At 43.6% G+C, this 23933-nt stretch overlaps 1 protein-coding gene across 2 annotated transcripts in view; it reads left to right on the forward strand.

The window, feature by feature from the left end:
• Window positions 1-7687: 7687 nt before the first annotated feature.
• Window positions 7688-23933, forward strand: part of NIPAL2 (NIPA like domain containing 2) — a 49711-nt gene continuing 33465 nt past the window's right edge. The window contains exon 1 of one of the 2 annotated variants that reach the window (XM_063171916.1): window positions 7688-8054. In XM_063171916.1, the coding sequence (XP_063027986.1) occupies window positions 7929-8054 (126 nt within the window). In that variant the 5' untranslated portion in view covers window positions 7688-7928. Of the gene's footprint in view, window positions 8055-21281; window positions 21386-23933 lie in introns of those variants that run through there. The other variant, XM_063171923.1, reaches the window with a different exon arrangement.

Genomic DNA, 23933 nt, shown 5'->3' on the forward strand with positions numbered 1-23933 from the left:
ATTGACTGGTTATTAAACATAGTTCAGCTCTTCCCCTGCTTCCAGCACACTCACAGACATATGTGATATTCATGTTAACAATTTATTTCTTGGAGGGAAGAAACCAGTGTGTTCTCAGTCCAGTTATCCCGGAGGTTGCCTCAAGTTATTTTACTTTTTATGTTTAATATTGCAGGGATTTTATGGATTTACCAAAATACCATAATTTTTATTTTCAAATCACTATTTTTTTAAAAACAGATTCAATCCAGATCAGACCTTATCATACTCTGTTTCAGTTCACTGCCACCATATGTAAGTGCTGTCAAGGCTGTAATACATAAAGTATCTGGCTCCAGGGCTGGTTTCAGTGTGGTTTTGGAATACAGATCTTATAATATGCAGTTTCCTTCCTCTGAAGTCAGTGGAATAAGGTTTCTGAGGCACAGGTCAGCTCTTCAAAGGCACGTAGGCACCCAAATCCTGTTTAAGGATTTGTTTAAGGGGTTTGAAACAAGGTGCCTGCCTTATTCCCTCCAAAGAGGGGGGATTTCCTGAACCATGGATAGAGCCAGGTTAAACAGGCACTCAGGCACTCCCCAGGCAGTCTCTCAACTACTTGTCCCCTACCCTTACTGCCAGACCACTTGCATAAGACATAGGCAGGACATGCCCTTCTTTTGAGACTCTATTGAAGCAGGGCCATCCTCAGATTGATCCAGCTCATGCCATGGATCAAACTGAAAGAGCTGACGGACTTTTGCCCTTGGATTGCATGAGTTTCAGTGATGTTACTGCATTCACACCTGCAGTGAGCTTGCTACACAGACCATCTGCATACACGTGCCTCTGGTGTGGAATGTCCATCTGGTGCTCCTGGGAAGCACCACATTTGCTGAGCTGGAACAAAGCAGCTGAACAGCAAGCAGGCAATGGCGTTGATAGTGTCCAGAAGCACTGTGCTTTTTGTGTCTTCTCTATGAATGTGCAACCTCTGAAGTTGCCTCAAAGCGTCAGATCTGCTCTGTTGGTGTGTGGTGACAACAGCACGTGCCTCCAGCAGAATTTATCTGCTGCAGCACAGTAGTCACGGCTGTGAAGTCTGGAGGGGTGCCAGTGCACTTGGAGCTGTTGTACTGGACCTTCAACTAAAGCTGCTGTACACCCAGAAAGTCAGCCAAATATAGTAAAATCCTCAAAACTAAATTGAGACTCCAAGTCAGAAAAAGAGGACATGTTTTGGGACACTCAGATGTATGGCTTTTTGACTCATAGCACCAAAGGAATGTCATTTTGCTCAGTTGTCCCTTGGGTTCTTACTTTCTTACTTGGACTTTCTGATAGATCAGTGTTTTGTGACTTCTTGGGATGTGTGTGGATAATGGCAGACCTAGGGCAGAACTTAGAGTGGCAGAATAACGAATAATGGTTTCAGCTCTCTACATGCTCATTAGGGAAAGCTGTTTTGAAGGGGCCTTGTTGCTTTAGCTATTTTAAATGGTGCATATGACTGGAGGAAGAGGAATGTGTGTACAGAACTTAAAGGATCAAGCCATCAGGGTGTGGAGTGGGCATGTTTGGTTGTAGTACAGGTCCTGCCATAGGACAGAAGGTAATAAGAAGTGGGGAAGAAGCCTTGCAGCAGGTTACCTTACTCAGAAGAGCTGTGCCATTGATTTCAATAGGAAAAAATGCAACCCTCAGATACTTATATTAAAGTAGAAAATTTGAGCAGATATTAAACTGGGTCATCCAAAGAACAGCTTTGGCCTTCTGGCATTTTCCGGAGTGGGAAGGAGTATGTCAGAGAATTAAAAAATTGCATCACAATTTTCCCGCTGTTCATATTGTTTCCCTAAGTCATCGAGAACCACTCTCTGTGCCCACCTCCTTGGTGAGTTCTCATGTTCATTCATAGCAAAAGCAGTATTTGGGGTAGGGGTGTATCTTCCCTAACTACATATATGAAAAGCAGGGTTCTGGATCCTCAGCAAATTCTTCTCTCCCCTCTTGTCCTGGATTGGACGAGGATGCAGGTCTTTGGGTCCATGCTAAGAAACCCCATGAAGCTGTAGGTTGAGGACAGGGCCAAAGCAGGCCCCTCACAGACCTCTGGATGGGGAGAAGAATTGAAGGCAGAGCAGATGGGCACGTTCCAAGGGCGGAAGAAGTAAGCAGATATTTGAGCAAAACCTCACAGGCAATTTCTTCCACCTAATCCCTGCCATAATTCTTGCCCCAGCAAAGCTGATATGGTTCATCATTTCCATGAGGCAAAAGGCATTTTTGTAACTGTTCACTTCTCAGAGGTCTTAGACACTTGCTTTTAATCATAAAGTGTATGCTGACATCTGGTGGCATTCAGCAACAAAATCTTCATTAAACAAATGTTTCAGTTTTAAGGAGTCAGCATCCTTACTTTCCCTTAGCTGGCTGCAGAAAAGCATTCCTCCCTGACCACTTCAGACTGGGGTTTACTGTAACACATTAGTATGGGACTGGCATGTCCTGGAGCTCTGGTGGGACATGTATGTGAGCACTGACCTCCAGATAAGGAAGGGACCATCAGCCCAGGGACCATCAGCCAAGGCACCTGACTATGCTCAAATGCAGTCACAAAATGGAGAACATGGCATCTTGTCATTCCCTCTTCTGAGCACAGAGAAACAAAGCACTAAAAAAAAAGGGGTGCAAAACTACCATGGGTTTTAGCAGGAAGAGAACCACTGTAAAATCTTAGGTGGTAACACTTCTGAAATTTATTTTATTTCAAATTGGAAAGAAAGAAACAAAACAGCATGTATGAATAGCCAGAGAGATGTAGCAAAACCTTGTTTCAGGGTATGCAATAAGTAGCCTGGAATCAGCTGTCATAGTTAAAAGATACCCATGATGTAGCTGTTCCATTAAAAGCTAGATTAAAATCATGTTTAAATTTCATTGCCTTCAGTCCTTATCCTGCTTTTGATTAGTTTTAAGAGCAGTTGATGGTCTTATGATTTGAAGATTTTGCATTTTAAATTTTGTGTACATGGTCTGGAATTTTATGTGAAATTGTGTGTTTGATCTTTGACCTCTGTTTACTACAATCCTGATTTGCCACTAATTTGATAGCAAGACATAAGGGCCTACTGTAAACAAGCTGCTCACTTTACATAGCTGTGTTTGGGTCCTAAATGAAGAAGTATGTATGGAATATACTTTGGGTACTGTAGCGTCCTACAGAAATAATAAAAACCACATCACTGCTTAGTTCTCCAGGTAACGTTTACATTTGGAGAAATAAGTTGCATGCCTAATAGAGAGAGAAAATGTAGTTCTTATCCATTTTGGGTTTGTTTGCTTAAAATTATTCTTTAAAGTATTTGAAAGCTGAGGCTGTCTCTTTTGAAGTCAGTGGGAACTTTGACATTGATTTTAAAAGGATCAGGATTAAGCCTAAATTGGTAGGGTCTAAAAGGCAAAAATGAAAACATCCAAAGTCTACAAATCTCTCACTGATCCACCATGCAGAAAGGAAGGACAAAAGCCTTCTCCAAGGTCTGTAACATACATCTTGCTTCCAGAACTTCTATTTTTTTGTACATTTGTAGACTTCAAGATGGAAAGCAACTTTCCAAAGGACTGTAATTGCTAGCATATGAAGCAGTACACACTTGCACCATGGTCTTGTAAAGCTGCTGGGGGAAGGGAGATGAAAGCTGCTTATAAAAATCAACTGACTGTTGGTACACATCTTCCACAAATTGTCCTGCACTATCCATTACACAGTATTCCCTGCCTGCAACCTGCTCCAGGCAGATCTCCAGCCCACAGGTACAGCCTTACACACAGTGAGTGACCAGCAAGAGCCTGCTTGTAGACATTTAGCTCAGAAACACATCTGATCATCCTGCTCAAGCTCAGCACTTATGGCACTCATCTGGCACTAGTAGCTGGGTAAAAGCAAGGTCTTCAACTCTCTCCTGCACCACCCTGCTGGAACCATCTGTTCCAACACTGAACTTCCCATCACCCGGGCTCTATCCTCACAGGAACACCTAAGTACCCTGGACAAAGGGAGAAGGAAACCATTTGGCAGAGAAGGAAATCACTGACTCTTTAATTTTCTGTCCCAGGAAATCTCAGTAACTGTGGCCAGAGCTGAGTAGTCAAGGACAGGGATTCCTCTTCTCAGCTGAGAGTGTGGCTCATCTAAAATGGCAAAGTGTAAGCTCAGAGAAGTGATGGGGCATGGGCAAACACACATGGAAAGCCCTCTTCTTTCCTCTTCAGACACCCAAGAGCATTGAATATCCCAAATACAGGGGCACCAGGTCAAGTTCTTCATGGATGACTTCCAGAGGCTAAAGCAACCAGGGGTAGGAACCTGCCTGCTCTGTTGGTTAATGAGGTCCCAATGTCACACAAGCCAGAGTTCAGGGACACACACAGATCAGGCAATGTCCCACAGTATCTGAACCTGAAGCTGACAAAGCATCCATTACAGTCTCCAAATCCTCATGACCAAGCAGAGGAACATGATCTGTTGTTAACAGCAACTGATGCTTGGCCCAAGAATAGCAGATAGAAATGCAGCATGCAAGTGAGGGAATCCATGAAATGAGCACCCAAAACAATCTCTTGTATCTCCAATGCTCAGAAATATCCCAAGATGTTAAAAACTTGATGGGATGCACAACAGAAGGTGGATGTAATCTCCCAGGCTGTGAAGTCCCTTCTCTTCTACCCAAAAATGTCGGGCAACAGAATGAGAGGAGTCAAACACTGGCACCTGCAGCTTACTCTCTTTAACCAGCCTTGAGATTTCTCAGCAAATCAACTCAAGAAGTGTCTTCTCCATCTTCACAGGTGCTGCCTTGTGCTGTGTGCTACTCCAAGGGAGTGAGGTGCTGCTCACAGGGAGAAACAGTCCTGTCCTGATACTGACGTGGTCAGCCACCACAGAGACACAAATCTGCTCATCTGTTGCCTTTGCCCATGTGTAAAAACAGACAGATCCAGCAACAGCAAGTCAGGTCACCTTTCTGAAGATACTTTTCTTGGGGTATTTTTTTGAGCTACCTCACAGTACAACAAATACAACAACCAAAGATACACAGACAGAAATTTGTACATGGTGTGTTCTGCACATATCCCCAGTGAAGTGACCTTACTAATGTAGTACTCATTGAAAATGCCTTATATTTCCATGTTTTTGAAGTGGCTATAGTCTATCCTGCTGGCCCAGCCAGCAGAAGACACCCCTGATTTGAAGGACCCTCAAATGGAACTTGACTTTGGGAACAAACTTTTGGCACAGCTGTGTGCCACTGAAAACTGGGAGTAATGTTCTCAGTTAAAACATCTTGCAGATCCCATCTTCTGCTTCCACTTCATGGGACATTTCCTCAGGATATTTCAGGATCCAGTCCTAAGGACTTAATACCTTTATGCCAAACACCTCAGCATCACTTTTAGCCTGAAAATAGAAATGCACAAATATAGGGACTTTAGCACACAGTTAGTTGTTTTTCCTAATGGAGGGTAGTAACTGAGCAGAAATTGTTTTTAAAATATTCTTTAAAATTTTAATAGGGCTGGTTTAAGATGTAAAGCTAAATTAATCAGAATAACTAAATAGTGGTTTTATATACAAAACAATCAGAGATCTTCAATAAATAAAGGATGCTCCTGGCATGTTTAGAGTGAGTTGGTATGTTTGGAACCAACTGTGGAACAATGATCTGTCACTGTTAGATCAACTTTAAAAGCAATTCAACAAGGGCTCCATGTAGACAGCATTACAGAAAACCTGTTCCAATAGCTTTCTTATGCAAGAGAAAACCACAGTCATATTTGTATTTTAGGCAGTGAACCAACAAGAATGAAACAAAACAACAGCAACTGTCCCCAAGAGATATTTTGGGCTGCTCCTCTCCTCCCACTCCCCTTACACTCCTTTTCAATCTCCTACCAATCTGGGCATTTTTGGCAACAGAGAACCATACTGAAAAAGTCATTGGCAGGCTGATAGGGACCACTGTGGCTTTTGGCTACCGAAGACAATTTCTCCAGCCTGGGGGAGCATCAACTTCTTTGCTCCCTATTTTGAGCTGGGGCAGAGGTGAATGTGTGAGGAAGGGTGAGGAATGGGAGAACTTTCCTCAGCTCAGCAACCTTTGACAATCGTTGCTGCTTTTCCTCTTCATCCCAGGATCTGCTATACAGCAAGTGCAAATTGAGCATGACAAATAAGAGCATTAGCCTGGTGTTTCTGCTCAAATGATTTGCCTTGAAGTAGCTGATGTTGACACTTAAATTGTCAGCAGACTTCTAGTTTAGCACTGCAGTTAGAAGAATGGGTCCTTTCACACTTCCCTCTGGGCTATTGTTTCAACTCTCTCTAGACAGGGCAAATATCATTGCAGCAGTTTACACTCCAGTTTCACTGCACTGGTTATTTTGCAGCCATAACCAAGATTGCCTAGAATTTTTTTCTATAATGTCAGCTTAGACTGCAGAGAATAATTACACAACACTGTAAAAATAATCTGCAGCAAGTTACACAGCCATGAAATAGTGGAGCTGTTTTTTTCCATCATACCTACATGGCTGCAGCTAATTTCAATATTTACAAAGGACTCACAGGAGCTGAGATCACAGAAACTGGTAATTCAAGTTAGGCCACATGCATGAACAAAACATTTATTGTTATAAGACAAGTTTTGTATTTTGGGGTGTTATACCATCATATAACTGAAGAATTACCTTGCCACTTCTGGCTTTTGTAAATCCCCTTCTGTCTGGATTCAAATAAATCCTTGTGGCTAAGATATTATGCATTCAAGTTGGAAAGTATTAATTTAACTACAGTTTCTTTCCTGTAATTGTGTGTTTCTTCTATTTTTGACCAAATTAATCATACTAGCAGTCAGCTTTGCTGCTGCTCATTTCTATTAGGGATCATTTCTCCTTGCCTGCTGGAAGCTCAGCTCCCAGCCTGCTATCCTGCATGCTGACTCGTCCTCTCTCAGTGCATCTTGCTGATGGTAGCACTACTGGGACTAAGAAATCAATGCCAGTTCTTCTTAAGAGTAGGAGAAAACCAATGTAGCAGGGAGCAGAATAATTCCCCACTGACCCTTGTCTGCTGCAATAATTGTCAGGACTTTGGGTTTCAAACCCAGCTAAGCAAAGGAATGAATTAATGCAAGTCGGTTCCTCCAAGGTACAGTGTGAGCTCTCTGGATTGCATGCAGTTGTATTGTCAACAGCCTGAAGATGTGGTGTCCTCATATTTCTTTCTATGCTTCTCTGGAGAGGCCTACTTCTGTCTCCTATGTAATTCTGCCAAGCTCGTACCTTGCCTGCTTTACACTCCCTTTAATGAGCTTGTTCATTCATTGTTTTCCCCAGAAGAAACAAATTATCAAATCAAAACTAAAAGAATGAATGAATAAAGCCACAGACTGGGAATGAACACATTACCTGAAGTCTCTCAAAAGAAACTATTCAGGAAGTAATTAGAAGAGAAAAATAAAGGACATAAGTAAGAATTTATGTAAGTGACTATCTGCCTTTGGGAACAACAACTTCTAAGTTTTGCAATTTAGCAGTGAGGAATTAATACTTAACCATTAGGTTTAGGCAGTGATTTGAAGGAGTTAAATTCCCAGGCTTCCTCTTCAGAGGAGGGTGGGGCATTGGGGAAGTCAGAGACCAAAAAAAAGGCACCTGAATGCCCTGGGAAGGAGCAGCAAAACCTTCTGTCAAGCTCCCCTTCCTCTCCTGTGCTCCAACTACTCTCCAGCCAAGGGTGTCCTGGTGCACACCAGCGATTGAGCCCTGGCTGCGCACGCCTGCGTGCAGAGGATGTGAGGAGCCTTGCTCCCCTCAGGAAAAGAGTGCCACGTCCTGGTCACCTCTCCTCAGAGCCACCCCTCCCCACTGGTGTGACATTGCACGGCATGAACAGTGGCTGGGGCCTGAGGGCAGGGCCATGGACATCCTCCCAGGCGCCTTGGAATGCATCCTTTGGGGGAGCAGGATCCGGGAGCGGGCCCCTGTCCGGGCCCTGGTACAGCACACACAAGGTAAGTGCCAGCGTGCAGCAGGGCCTGGCCAGAGGGGCACTGGATTCAGCCTCTCTCCTGGGTCCTCTGAAGAGCCCCACTCCAGCACCTGCTTGCTGCTGGCTCTGCTCCCTCCTCACCCCACAGCTCAGCCTGAATCCCACCCTGGCTCCCACTCCGAGCAGTCCTTGCTGAGCAGGAACTGGGCAGAGCTGTTCTGTTCTCTGCTAAAGCAGCCCTGGTTTTTGTCATCTGTGTTTCTGTCACTGCTGACAATGGATTTAGGCAACTGCAAAAGAGAGACTGAAGCAGCCCCTAAGAGCTAGCAATTTGAAGCATCTGCTACCAATAAAAATTAATGGGAGGTTGATTAAACCCTTTACCTTTTCTCTGCTTTTTGTTTAGAAGGCATGGAAAGATACCCAGCATACTTGACTTTCTCTGCATAAGAGGCAAACCACTTTGTCACGATGGAAAGTATTGATATAAATTGTACTTAAAAGGCTTGCAACTAGCTGGTCTCTTTTTCTAGGAGCAGCCCAGTAGCAGGTGATAGCCTGAAGAAGGTCCCAAAACTGTCCCCTCTGGATTCTGCATTTGCTGCTGGGTGGATATCCATTTGGCATGGCACATTTTTCAGAGCAAAGGAAAACTGAAAATTCCCATGCACAGTTCCCTGGAGCAGCAGGACTCCTGGCTGATGGCTGGTGGCAGTGCTTCCCAGGACCAGAGCGGGGGTCTCTTACTGGGAGATAAGAATGTGGAGCCAATGATTTTACTGTGGGTTTGTGAACTGGGGTCCCAAGGCTGTGAGCTTGCCCAGCTGCCAAGAAGTTGGCAGCAACAGGGAATTCCCTTGGCATGGGGATACCCACCTGCAGGTCAAAATGGGGGGTTTCTGTTTGCTTGGAAAACCTCCCAGTCCTGCTCCTGTACTCCTTGGGGTTGTTGCATGACTGTGGCTGTTTTTTAAACGTGGTCGTTTTCTGGGTAGACCTTAATAGTATTGTAGAGCTGCTTGGGTGTCGGTGGGTGAGACTGATACTCTGTTCTTTTATTTACTTTAGTTGTAGCTTTGGAGCAGTAATGGGTAGCTATGGGTCATGTGTTGATGCCAACCCTAATTTTTCCAACAGTTACATTCTTCTGTCCACCCCCTTTTTCACATTTTATGTTTGTGCAAGCCTCAGAAACAATTCCCTCCTCCCATTTGTAACTATCCTGTGATTCAGTGGACCGTCCCATTTTCAGGTCTTTGCACAGGGGCTTTCCCTTCCCCTTTTCTTGAGGTCATTTCGTCCTGTTGGTTTGAAAAGGAGCTCTTTGTTTTCTCCCTCTACAAGAGACCATAACTGCGCTGGCTCTGATCTGCCTGGGAACAGCCCAAGACAGCTGAGGTGAATCACTTTTGGGAGAGTATTTTTCAGCCCCTTCAACCCCATGAGGAGGTGAAAGAGTGAGATCCCCTTTCAAGAGCTCCTAGACATGAGGGGCTTGGCACAGCTGCCAGTTGTGGATGCCTAATGCCACACGGGGATCAGACACATCCACCCAGGAGCAGCAGATCTGATACATTCTTTAGGGAAATCCATGGCACTGGTCTAGGCCTTCAGTGATGTCTGTAAACACTCAGCTCCCTGGAAAAACTTTAAGTGGCTGTGTCTGTGTGACTGTGTAGTATAATGCTGCTTTGTGTTGGAATTATGTTTCTTTGTCTTTTGATTTAATTGGGATTATTCTCCAGAGATGTCCCTGATCAGGCTGATTATATGCTAGCTAGCTACCTTATGTGTGCTAGCATACATAAGTGTGGAAGGGGGCACACATGGCCATGGGGAAGAACAGTGGAGTTGGATTTCTCCTTGCCATCAGCATAGCTGATATAGCTTGGCTGATACTGCCTGAGGAGCTGCATCTCTGAAATCAGCAATACCCAGGCCATGCTCCCACAGCCCTCCCTGTATAGGCAGGGTGTGTTATGGGACATGAGTGTGTTTAATGGTGCAGTAAAATCTGATGAAATATGTACTTAGTTACCTGAAGTATTTCCTGCAAACTAATATTGTAATATTTTTGTGTCTGCTGGAGCAATGAGTGTAGGAAGCCGTAACATGTGGGCTTTGTCTGCTTAATAGAAAGTGTATGTAATTGCCTCAGTGTAATACATTTTTATTTCCCTCAGGACTTCTCATAGGTTTTTACTTATTTACAATATTGTTGTTTATGGACAAAAACAATTTGCAGGATTAGTTGAGATTATTATCTACAGTACTGATCTTGGTTTGACTTTGTATTATCAGGTAGGCGAAAACATCTGGATGAGAACAGTCACTGAGAGCTCAGATGAAATAGAATCATAGAATAGTTTGGGTTGGAAGGACCTTGCAGGCTGGCTGGTTCCAACCCCCTGCCATGGGCAGGAACAGCTTCCACTTGACCATGTTACTCAGAGCCCCATAACAGCTCTTCTGTAACTCAGCATTTCATGTCTGTTGTGTGTAGTTATTCAAGTGCAGAAGCTGAGCCAGAGATAGAAATTTATTTCACTTCTGCTTCTTTTTCCTTCTTTGCCTATCACTTCATAGACTCTGAGTTATTACTGACTGCCCAGACAGCCACCTTCCTACAACCCACAGCCTTATATTGTGGGTTGTGGGAATAAATAATTTCTGCTCTGTATTTAGGGGTTGACAATGCTGACAGTTCCTTCAGATGGACCTGTGGCCTCTTGTCCCCTCAGAGTCCATCAGAGCCTGCCAGGTGGTGAGTGTGTGCCTGATGCCTTGTGGGGTCTCATCAGCCAGCAGTGGTGGCTGCTGTCAGCTGTGAGGAGAAATCCCACAGATTAAGCAGATTATTATAGAGGTTTTTCTACTCTGCCTTCTATCATATAGATGAAATCTAGATTTTTTTGTGGAATGCCACAATTGAGGTTTTTATCTCATTCTGTTCAAGAGAAACATCTTCAGTGCTTCAACTCAAGGCTTGATGTCCAGTGCCAATGAGCCTCAGCAAGGTGAGAGCATCATTTGGTCCCATTTTTTCCACTGCCTGCTGGTACTTGTGATGCCATGGGGACTGCTTCACCTGAGCTGTGAGGGACCCAAGGCAGGAAGGCAGGGAGCTGTCTCCATGGAGAGAAAGATTTTTCTCTCCATTCGCCTTGGCTCAGGAAGCACCCCAGAAACAGCAAAGGTCTCTTCAGCTGGCACCATCACCAGAGAAAAATATTGTCATGGTACATCCCTACAAACAATCACTAGGACATTTTAAAATACTTAAGCAACAGCATTTCCAACCATGGCTTTGAATTAGGAAAAGCTCTAAGCAACTCAAGGTGTCCATAGGAGATGTGAGTGGGAGTCAGAGGGCAGCATGGCCACAGCACAGGTGGGTTTCAAAAAGGACATCTTTCCTCTGCAGGAAGGAAGAGAAAGTCTGTTGAAGGCAAACCTTCCTGGGGTTTTTAATTTTATTTTTTCTGTCTCTGTAGGATACCTCAGTCTCCAGTCTGCTCCCTGATGCACTGCAGATGTTAGCTTTTCCAGGTTAATCAGTAAACCAGTCCCTGAGCATGGGGAAAGTGGAGAAAAATGTCCTCACCCAGCTTTCTGCTGGTGTATTCATCTGTGAAGTTTTTCCTGTTAAACACCATCCCTTCAGCTCTTTATTCTAAAACTCTTCACTGAAAGCAAACAAGAGTATCAAAACACTGAGCCTATGTCATCCTGTTGTCCTTTACCTGTGAGATTTCAGAGTTCATGCAGTTTCAGTTTCCTTTATCTTATTGGGAAATGTGTTTGGGAGAAAATGTAAATAATTTCCTAGGTATTGCAGAAATGTATATTAGTTTCAGCCCTAAAAAATCAATACTTAGGAAGAGGACTTTCTTCAGCCTTTCAAATGCAACCTTTTTTAATCTCTTATAGGGGAATTCATGAGTAAGGTTGGAGATCATCTGGTTCAATCTCCACGCTCAAGCAGGGCCCCCTAGAGCACATTACTCAGAATTGTGTCCAAAAGGCTTTTGAGTCATTGCAGAGAAGGAGACTCTACAGCCTCTGTGTTTCAGTGCTCTGCCAGCCTCACAGTAAAATAATTCTTCCTATGTTCAGATGGAATCTCCTATATTTCAGTTTCTGCCCACTGCAGCTAGAAGCAAGAAGCATTGCATGATTTCCCAGTGTTGTTCTGCTGTCAAGAATCCAGCAACTTTCCATGGTTTTATGCCCATTTAACTAGTTTCTGCTAGAAAACAATTTGTGGCTTTGGCTCATAAATGCAGGCCTCTCAACTGGGCTAGCTTGCGCACAAGCTCTCAGGCTCTGCCAGAGCTGTGGGTCTGATCTGCTGAGGGTTGTGCTCTGATTAGCTTTAGTGTGACCAAGAAGCTGACACAAGAGGGCAAAATTGAACACTGGTTAGAAAATATTGTCCATATCTTTTTTTAACCTCATACATTCTGCTGTGCTGAACATCAACTGTCCCTGCAGATGTAAAGGTCACATCTCTGATGGGAAATGAGCACACAGCTTATAGACTGCAGCCTCCAGCTTAAAGGGAGATCAGCTGCTGCTTGGGAACTTGCTCATGACTCAAAGGTGGTGGAAATAAGTACAGGAAAGCATTACCCCTTGCCTGTCCTTTTGCACAACACTATAAGCATGCTTGTATCATCCCAGCTCTCAAATTCCATAGGGAAATGTAGGGGTTTTTGCCATCGACGACTGCCCGCAGAGTGGGAGACAACCAAGAATTCCTATGAATATAGAGGAGGCTGGACATGGGGCAGCAGGTCTGGAACAGTGGGAGAGTAGCCCAAAGACTGAAGGCAGTATGCAGTTTTATCAGCCTACCTGAGGAGTGACCTGCTTATCTGGTTTCCACCAGGCACTTCTCAGGGTCCCAGAGCAGAATTCCCTAGTGTGTGCCATTGGCAGGCCTCTAGTATCCTGCTTGGGTTCCCCCAACAAAGCCTGGAAGGAGCCACGTGCCCATGGCAATTTCCTGCTAAGCCCAGCGTGGTGTTGGGCAGCAGAGAGCAGCAAACCAGCCCAGCTCCACATCCTGAGCTTGGGGCACACACGCTCAAAGCAAATGCTGATGGTGGGAGAGCTTACAGTCCATCTATGCTGGACATTTTCTTCTCTTCAGCACTGCTGGCAGAGCTGCTTTCAGGAGTGTTTCCTTGCCTGACAGACAACAGAAGCTGGTGAGCAAAACCCTTTTATTTAGGCTGATGGCTCACAATTCATTTTGAAGAAGTCTTGGTAGCTCTACCTGGACACCTCATGCAGGACCTTGGAAATGAATGCTCTTGCAGAGCTAGGGCCATGCTAAGCACCAGCTACAGCTTGTCTGTCTGTTGTCTGACTCTCACTGGGCTATTTTTCAGAAATCTCAGACTGTTTTCCATGCCTCCCTTCCCAGCAGATGCAATGGTAAAATGATTTTTAATTTTTTTCTGAGGACATTAAAGAGCATTTGCATTTTATTTTTTCCTTTTTTTAACTGATGACTGAGGTGACTGCAAGTTTAACAGGAGCTTTGTAATTACACTAATCTGTTTTAAGAGGCGTGATAATGTTAATTAGGAAATTTCTAGGCACTAAGGAACATTACAATACTTGTCATTTGTCAGAAAGTGGGGTGTCAGAAAGACAGATGCAAAGAAACTTGAGTCACTAATTACACATATCCTACCTAGTGCACAATTTAGTTTTGCTTCAGACTGCTTCAAAATGGAATGTTGAAGAAAAATGGCGTGCATAGTGCAGGCTGTGTCTGATATCCAGTTTAGCCACTGACTAGAGGGCTTAAACTATGGAGCAGCAGAGCAGGGCAAATCCTTCTCTTCCCTTAGTCAGCATTGAGTGGGAAAGACCAGGCATGGCCTGAATCTGAATCTCTACCCTCCTTTGGATGTGCCTGGCTCAGCACAGTGCTTTGCCCTTCCTGTCCCCATCTTCTAGACTAGTCTGCAAGTAATGACTTTAAATTAAGTTGGCTGTGGCCACTGTGTTGATTTTCAAGTCTCACAGCATGTCTGTGAGTTGCAAAGTGATGGAGGGTGAGAGTCTGGCTGCTCATGCAACACCTGTCTGTTCCTGAGATTTCATGAGGTTGCTGTTTGGATCTAGGACATTGCTGTCACACAAAGGAGTAATGTTGTTCCCACCTTGAATCTGTGCTTGTGGTGCTCCATTTGCCTTAGCATTCATTTGGTTCCTTGATGAGGCAATTTGTCTGGGTAAATTGACAGGAAAATACTCATGGATATAATTTTTAAAATAAAAGTTGTCTTTCATGTAAAATCTCACCTGTAACACCAGCCTCTTAAGATTTTGTGATCCAAAGACTGCATTGCTCTTCAGAGCTTAAGTACAATCCTTTTACTAGGGTCTTGAAGCCTGCTTTGGGCATTGATAAAAAATGTCTTATCCTTGCTTGTCTCCAATAGTCTGCCATATCTGATTAAGTCCTCTTTGAAGGAATCAAAAAACCCAAATCACTCAAGCAGAAATCTGACCAAACTAAAACAAAGGCTTTAGAAAGATGAACAAACAACAACTGTGCACTTCAGTGATAAGGGAGGTGGGGACCTTTGACTAACCTGGCAACTGAAGACTCTGATTATTTCATTTGGATTTTTGGTGACATGTATAAACTGTTATGCTCATGTTTATAATGTCACCATGGATTGTCCCAGAAAAATGGCATTCACTAATGTGAGCAGTGGGGAGATATGCTTCCCATGCTTTGACTAATATGAACTTTGAAACAAGCAGCCAGCAGCTTCAAAGAGCAGCCAGTTGGTGTGTGAATCAACACCAGGCGAGGAGCAGAGCTTTTAAGGAAGGGATGTTTGCAGTGTGCTCAAAAGTAAATAGTCACCATCAAACTGAACAGGTGTGTGCTGCTTGGACTGAGGTTATACTGGTATAATTCCACTCTCCTTGATGACGTTCATGGCTGATTTACATCATCTAGGCTAGAAGCTTTGGCCTCATTAGGTGATACGAACTGTTTTGCCCGTAATGGGGAAATGAAGAGAAGTTATGGAACTGTGATAGTGAGAAGTCACAGAATTGTTAAACTCTTGGATGAGGCACACAGCCACTCTCTGGCTATATTTCCTTTGAACCCTGCTGTGGTTTGCAGAAACAACCTGTAATGTAGAGGTCTATGGTGAGGTGCAAGGTTTGGGGGAAGTCCCTCCACACACGAAAACAATGACTCAGAGCAAAGCAAATGCTGGCGCCTTGGACAGGACAGGTCATGGTGGTGAGGTGAGGTAGCAACATAGAAGTGCATGTCCCTCTGTGGACAACTCTACCTCTGGCCGCCCTTTAATTCCCCCGAACCAAATCAGCCTCATGGGAGCTGAAACCTCCACCAGAGTCCTAGCTAGCATGTTCAATGATTTGACTGTCATCCTAATGGAAACAAAGTAATTTTGCCAGCTAATACAGATTGTACTTGAAGCCCTTTTCTTCAACAGCCAATGGTATCTCCACTGTAAATATGTTCCTGTGAAAAACAACCAAAATACAGGCTTTGTGTGCATAACAGACTTGTACCCACAGAGTTAACTCTCAGTTAAAACCTAGTTTAATTTTTTTGGGCTCCAGCTTAGGAGTAAATAGATTGTGACTTCATTTACTTTGTTTTATGATTCTAACCTACTATTTCTTAATGTTTCTTTTCCATTTTTATTGGGGGTATTGTCGTAGGTTTGGGGATTTTTTCTGCTTTGTAATTGTCTCAAGGTTCTTTTATTTACTGACTTCTTATCACATTATTTTCTTTCCTTTATTTCTCTTTCAGTAACAGTCTTTTGCTCTCAGCAGTGACTAAAGCACCATGAACATTTTCATTGTGTCTGTGTTATCGTGCAGCAATGACTCAGTCGTCATGTCAAGATGACCAAGAGCAAAGCTTGTCGTGTCTGCAGAAGCTTCTGTCAAACAAATAATAGCAGATTTCAGCTGATCAAGTCTCTAGCTCCATCTCTTGACTACTGTATTTGTTTTCGCCAGAGTTAATGTTCTTCATAGTAATTTGTGTGGTCTGTGTTTTGGAGTTATGATGAAAAAGTACTGCTAGCAATCAGGGTGTTCAGTTACTGCTGAGCAGGGCTTGCCCAGCATTGAGGTGGGCTTTGTTCCTCATACTGCCCCATCAATGTGTAGGCTGGGAAGCAGGAAGCAAGAAGGGGAAGGGGACACAAGAAGCAGGAAAGGGGACACGGCTGGGACAGTTGACCCCAAGTGACCAAAGGACTATTCCATACCAGATGGGGGTGTGCTCAGCATATAAAGCAGGGGGAAGAAGGGCAAAAGGGGACACTTGGCATTGGTGCTCCTAGGTAAATTACCCATGTTGGAGCCCTGCTTCTGTAGAAATGGCTGAACACTTACACACCAATGGGAAGCAGTGAATGTATTCCTGACATTGCTTTGCTTCTCATGCAGCATTTGCTTTATTTATTAAACTGTCTCTATCTCAACCCACAAGTTTTTGCACTTTTACCCTTCCAATTTTCTCCCCCATCTTGCTGGAAGAGTGGCTCCAGCTGTGTGAGGCTGAGCTGCTGGCGGCTGTGATAACCACACATCTGAGGCTGCCAGGACAAACTGAAGAGCAGTGCATGGTTTAAAAAACATGCATGTGAGAGATAATAGCATCTGCCTCATGAAAAGGATACTCAGTTCTCCTTCATCTCTTCAATTCCTGAAAAGGAATTTATCTTCCTTGCCCCATTTCCATAGTAATCCCTGTCAAGAAGAAGCTCTATAACCATTAAATCCTATACTAATGCTAAAATTGCAGAAAAAAGAGACAGCAAGTTCTATATTGGAGAATCCACATAAGATACAGTTGCTGAAAGACCAACAATGCTCAAAACTAGGGGAAAAACCATCACCACCTTGTTATCTCTGTAAATACAACAGAGCATATAAAAAGGTGTTAAAGGTATGTAGAAGAGATCATTCAGCTACACTGGTCTTAGTTTCCTCTTGCAGAAGGCAGATATGATCTAGATGCTTTGGATTTTTGTGAACCAAACACCTACTCTTTATGTCAGCATTCACTATGAATTACAAAATGCTAATAATACTTTTTATATTTTAAACCTGTAAACTACCAGTAAACTGGTTTGCAGTAAAATGTCAAAATGTGCAACTGTGCTGTGCCACAGGGAGACAGCGGAGCAAACATGAGCCTGCTACCTCTATCTCAGGCCCTTGCAAGAAACTTGCATGTGAGGCTATTTCTTTAGCGTTTATTTTATTTATTCCAAGATTTGCATCTTACAGTTTTTATCATAAGTATCTGCAAATTAAAAGCATCCAGCTGTGTGTTTATGTGTAGGCACTCATCTATATACGTGTGAATATTTCAGGCAGTGCAGGATCTCTTGTTTTAGGTCACCACTGATAATCTAGCAGTTGTTTATATTTAAATGAATAATGCTGCTAAGCAGAAGGTTCTGCCTTCTGGAGTCCACTCATTTTTTTTTTGCATTAGGAACTATCTGTAAATGATTAACACTCTGGAAATCAAACTAGGAGAGCCAAGTGCGAGAGGTGCAGGAAGGAAAGCAAGAGAACTATTGCAGAGCAACCCTCCTCTGCAGGAACAGCAGGCTGGAAGGGCAGCTCCTTCCCCTGACATAAAATCAAGTAATTCTTTTAACAGATGGATCCAACTTCATTCTAATTGCAGTCAGGTCTTTTCTTTTTTCCCTGCCCTGTTGTTATTCCTGCTAGAATATTTCTGAAGTGCCACTGGCTTGGGAGCATTGTGATTTCCTGCCTGTGTTTACCCCTGTCTGACATGGGTGACTTTGTGCTTCAACAACTGAGCATGTGCACTCACATTGTGACATGGAGAAGCATTTTCTGTGAAGATCAAAGGAAGGGTTAGTTGCAGCTAACAGATTATTTGAGTTAGGATGGGAGACAAGCCTGCCTTTGTTTGAAAGTGATGCTGGAGAGGTGCATGCTGGAAGAGGCATGCCATTCCTCTCAACTGGTAAAGGGAGATTCTTATATAAAAATTCTTTTGAGGATTTGCTAAATAATGTATTAAGCTGGTTACATTTCTCTCAGGGTTTTCTGCTTCTGATTGAGGTGGAGTCAGAAATAGCTCATTTGCTCTTTAGCAAGACTTATTCTACAATAACGGGAGGGAATGAGCTCTCTGTGCCTGGCTTGGAGGCACATTTGTGTGCCCATGCAGAGGTTGTGTGTGCATTCAGAGTGAGCCATCTCTCTGTGAGTACTCCTTGTGCCTTGCCCTGCCTGCTGTGACACTGAACAGCTCTGTTTACTCTGTTGTTCAGATAGCTCCCTTTTGAGCTTGCCTCCAGCTTGCCATAAGCCTTGTGTCACCTCCTTGGCTCTCAGTTTAGGTGTCCATGGAGCCACATTAAGCATGTGATAGGAACAGCACAGCCTCTCAACGTGAGCCAGACTGTAGCTTCTGGGGATTCATATTCCTAGGCTTGGACCTTACCTTGTACACCAGGAATTAGCCTGGGTCAGACAGGGATATCCAGAAAGCCTGCTCCTAGGCAGCAACAGAAGCATATCCCCAAGCCAACTGGCCATTTTGGGTAGAAGCTGGTCAGGCAGTGCTAGTTTGCCTCCCTGTTTCTCCTGTGGGACCTGGAAACTGGCAAAACTTTATATTCCTATTCTTGCTTTTCCTAGTATTTAATTTCTGTAGTTGCCATGGAGACGATATGTGATGGTACTTGAGAAAATTTTTTATTAAGATGTTTTCAGCTATGATTGATGTTTTTATACAGTCATGGGAGAGGTTTTTATTTTCAATCTAGCAGGCGTTATTAAAAACATGAAATGGTCTTTGATTATGCAGCAAAATATCCCAGGAACTAAAATGTCCCGAAGTATCACAGGCTGCTCATGGAAATAGTGTAAAAATCTATTCTGCCCCTTCTCCATTTTCCCATTTATTTCTAGTTTTAAGATTTCATTCCCGAGAATAAGAAATTGAAATGTAGAAGTGACAGGTTTAGTTTTAACTCTTAAAAAAGGAAAAAGAAATTGCTACTCATAGTGGTCTCTTAAAAGTACCTGAAAGTAGGTTCTAGTGAGGTGGGTGATTCTTGTCTCCCTAGTAACAAGTGATAGAACAAGAGGAAATGGCCTCAGGTTGTGTCAGGGAAGGTTTGAATAGTACAAGAGGAAAAATTTCTTCCCAGAAAAGGTTCTGAAACACTGGAACAGTCTGCCCAGGAAAGAGGTTGGGTCACCATCCATGAAGGTGCTTAAAAGACATGTAGATGTGGTGCTTAGGTTTAAGTGGTGGACTTGGCAGTACTGGGTTAGTGGCTGGATTGAATAATCTTAAAGGTCTTTTTCAACTTAACTCCATGATTCTAGGCTTCTTAACAATACAGTGGGTGGATATGTTTGTACATAACCTTAGTAAGCACATAAAAAGTTACTTTAGTTACTTTAGTTCACAGTTCATATTCTCCAGCTTGATTTGCTACCTGCGATGTATATGAATTAAAATAATCAGAGTGATGAATATAATTAAGATCTCAGAAAAGAGATTAAAACCCAGAGATAAATAAAAGAGTCCCATTTCTGTAGCTGCTGTATCCTCTGAAGTTCCCCCACCTTTTCATAACTTAACAGACTCTCATTCCAGCCTTTGCAATTTGTTACTTTCCTGGAAAAAGATAAATTTTAAATTTGTGAGGTAATGTAGTTACCAAGTCTCCTCTCTCTATTCCTAACAATGATGATGCCAAATGTTTTAACTCTCTCCTTCTCATATGTTGAACAATGCCCCTTTTCTTTTATGTCACAATGAAAAAATCAAATGCATTTTCATTTCAGGTTCCCACACTGGTAATTGCCCTTTTACTCTTATTTCAGCTGTCCTTCAGTACTTCATGTGGACCTTAACTAATATCTGAGTATATGAATTGCACTATGAAAACCATTGGAACAAGGACCTTGTTTTATTTATACATCTGTGAAGTACTGAGTACAGCCAGAGCTCTGTGAATAATAATAGCTAAATGATAAGCCTCTCCCAATTCCACATGGTAGCTCTTTGAAAAATATGGTTTTTGTTAGGGACTCTGAATTCCTCTTGCTTCAGAGTTAACTCATAATTGGAAGTTTAGAACATGTTCCACCCCTTTCTCTTTTTTTTTTTTTAATAAGATCCATTGAGGTCTGACAAAATCCCAGTTATTGGAAATGGTGCATAGCTTTTGAAACAGTATACACCATTAAATTTGTTGGGAACACCTTTAGATCACAAATACGTGGAGAAATCAACAACAAAAAAAGGAGCCACACTTTAACTAGCCTTGATGAGTGAGCAGGCAACAGACATTTAAAGTGTTTGGGGTTTTTTCTGCTCATCACTTCAATTTATAGGCAGAGCAAGTTTCCATAAATAATGGCATATACCTTTTAGTCAGTGCAAATTATGTTCCTTTTTCTAAGTTTTCATTTCACAGACCTGGCAACTGCAGTTTAATGTTCTTTAGGAAAACACACATGTAATATGGATAAATTGCATTTCACCATATAACTGAGTCTCCAATGAAGATTTTAGTCTGCAAGTGATAAACTTAGTAGAATTATTGCCAAACATACAGATTTCAGCCTGGCTTTCATTTGCCATAAAACCCTTATTTTACTTTGACAATAAATATAGACTTTGCATGTAAAATGTCAATTTAAAATACTGTCAGAATGATGTGAAAAGGTTCTCTGGTAAACAAGCATCGGGTCCTGCCTGAGTGCTGGGAGCAGGACCATACCTGGCCAGTGCCACACTGCTGCTCACTTATTTTGAATAGCAAAATAGTGCTGCCCCTCCACGTGACGAGTGGATTTCTCCTGGCTAATGGTTCAGACCTCCCTCCCCCACACCCCAGCTTGTGCAGGAGCCTCATGTGGCTGGGATGGGAATGCCACACCAGTGCTGATGGTGCCTTGCTTGAGGCAAATTTGCCATTTCTTGAACTCATTTACCCCAGCACCCCCTGTACAGGGCAGTGTCACTCCTGACAAACTGCACAGGGTCACTGGTTTAAAACCCTTGGTGTGAATTGTGACTTTTGACTCTCCTTCAGTGTTAAACATTGGCAGGTGGCTGATAAAGAATGTAATGGTAATGGGGTAAGTTTTGGATGGATTATTTCTGGCACTCAAGCAGGGCAGTGAGGGAGCAGCAGGCCAGAGGAAAGCATTCCTCAAGCCTGTTTGCCACCAAGGAAAATGCTGGCAGATCCACAATCCCAGTCCATGGTCTGTGTGCTCAGGGGCTATCGAGGAAGGAGTTCAAAGTGGGTAGGTGGCTTTCATGGCTTGTTCCAAAACATATTTAAGTGAAGCAAAATAAATTTCTGTTTTGTTTCTTATTTTCTGGAAAACTTAAGGTTGTTTCTCTGACAAGCCTCATGCATTTGGAAGCACTGGAAGAATATGTCAACAGTTTGAAATCTGGGGTCTGACAAAGTGGCCTGTATGCTCAGACAGATGTTTCAGTGATGAAGAAGCTTGCATTTTATGCCAACAGTTTTGAATATTTAAAGCTCTTTCCTGTAGAAGTCCTTAGTTGACTGAAGCAGTAACATGGCTCTGAAGTTGTGTCTGCAACTGAATTCCCCAACTGAGGTTTGTCTTGAGACTTATGTGTGGGAAGCTCTGCAGTGCTGTGGATGATATCACAACTGGATATCACAACTGGAAACTCAGAGAATATCATGTTTATTACTTATTAAACTGGCTGTTCCACCAGTCCTTTAGCCTCTGAAGGATATTAAATGGCAGACACTGCACAAATAATGAAGCCTTTCACATGATAAGATGGGAACAGAAGGGCTCTGGTGGCTTTCAGGGCAGTACAGCAATTTTGTGATCTGTCTTCAGTTGCAGGTTGTCTCTCATGAATGGTTTTCCTAGCCTGAGATATGCTTTTTCTCCTCTGAGTGCTGCTGTATGTGGTAACCCTGGTTCATTAGAAATTGCCTGAGATGTTTGCAATGTAATTTTCCCCTTTACTGCATTTCCCCCCATTTTTTAATTTAATATAAGCACGTGTGGATATGAACCCACATGAGACAGCTTTGCCATGCTGTAGCTGCAGGGTGTTGCTGTGCTTTCATCTCATCTCCCTGAATGGATCCATGTGATGTTTGACCTCCTTAGGGCATCGTGCTCTGCTCTTACTCTTCAGGGGTGTGTGCAGCCCTGCCTTTGGCAGCACGGTGCTGTCCCCACGCTGAGCAGAGCTCCTGAGCCCCTGTCAGCCTGGGGCAGGCCCTGCACTAGTGATGCCAACAGCAACGCTCACGTGAAACATCTGGTCATTGCCATAAGGTGACCTGAGCCATGGGGGTCAGCTTGGAGCCCAGCCTGCTGCCTCTACATGTGCACTGCTTTTCCTTGGGTGCAGACCAGGAGGTTGCTTAAGTTAGGCACAGAGGAGTGTCACAGCACAAGGATTTTAAGCTAAAAGATGGCAGATTTAGACTAGATACTAGGAAGAAGCTTTTCACAATGAGGTGGTGAGGCACTGGAACAGTTTGCACAAAGAAATTGTGGATGCTCCATTCCTGGAAATGTTCAAGGCTGGATGGGGCTTTGACCAGCATGGTAGAAGGTGTCCTTGCCCATGGCAGAGAGGTTGGAATTAAATGATATTTAAGCTCCCTTCCAACCCAAACCATTCTGTGTTTCTCCAAGAAGAGAATTGACCTTTATAAGATTGTTTCTGTTCAGACACAGGCTGGTCATCATAATAGAAATCTTATCTGTTCCCCAGTGATATCTGAGCCAAGCTCACAGGTACCTGGTGAAGCAACCACCGTGGTGCAAAAGCTGTTCTGGGGAGGACACCCATGATGCAGGGCACTGGAAAACCCACTGCTGGAGATTTGATTCACAGCCTCTGGAGGCAGACACTCAGGTCATCATCAGTACCCACACATGGATCTGATTTAGCACAGTATTTTAGATGACCAATGGAACACATGACCTCATCCTCTGCTCACCAGCTGCATTCAAGAGCTGGATGGAGACCCTCTTGTGGTCTGGCTCACATCAATGGTGTTTTCTCTGTGGTGTGCTGGTTGCCTACTGAGTCCTGTGCAAGGTTTGTGACCCCCAGCTGAAAACTGGGAGGAAGGAGCTGCAAGGGGTTGCATCCAGAGATGCAGCTGTAACGACAGGATCAGCCTCTGGAACAACAAGAGCCACAGAGAGACTGAGTTCTCAGCTGGGAGTAGTGGGGATTTGTTACAATTACTAATGCAAGTGCAGTGAAATGATGGGGTTAATGAGGGGGCAGATTCTGTTTTCTATTCCCTTCTGTCTCCTTTTTCTTAAACACTTCATGACAAAGCTGACAAGGCCACTTCTCCACCTCCTCACAAGGGAGCATGTTGTCATTTAAAAAGTACAAGTCTTCAGGACCAAGAAAAACAGTTTTGATTTAGTTGCTGTTTTTTGAAGCTGCTGTGTGGGCAGGATGAAGTGGTCAAACTTTGGGCAAGATCAGTGCTCACGATTTGATGCTACAGCATGAAGGCCAAAGGAAGGAAACCCCATCCCCTGTGCTTCTGCAGAGGGTGGTGTCCATGTGCAGCATTTCCCCAGAGTGGAAGGAGGCTGTGTGTCCCTCTAACAGTGGGTGCTGATCTCTGCAGGGACCTCTGTGCTGAGGTGTCACATCACACACTGGCTTCAGGGAGGTGTGTTCCCAGAACACAGTGTGTGTGAGAGCCCAGAACATGCTGCTGGATCCCAGGAAGAGGATGCAAGAAGGGAAGGACCTCCAGTGGCCATGCACCAGAGACTATGGGCTAAAATCTTGAGTAATGCTTCTCACCGGATG

The sequence above is a fragment of the Melospiza melodia genome, chromosome 1, assembly GCF_035770615.1.
Source record: "Melospiza melodia melodia isolate bMelMel2 chromosome 1, bMelMel2.pri, whole genome shotgun sequence".
Lineage (NCBI taxonomy): Eukaryota > Metazoa > Chordata > Aves > Passeriformes > Passerellidae > Melospiza > Melospiza melodia.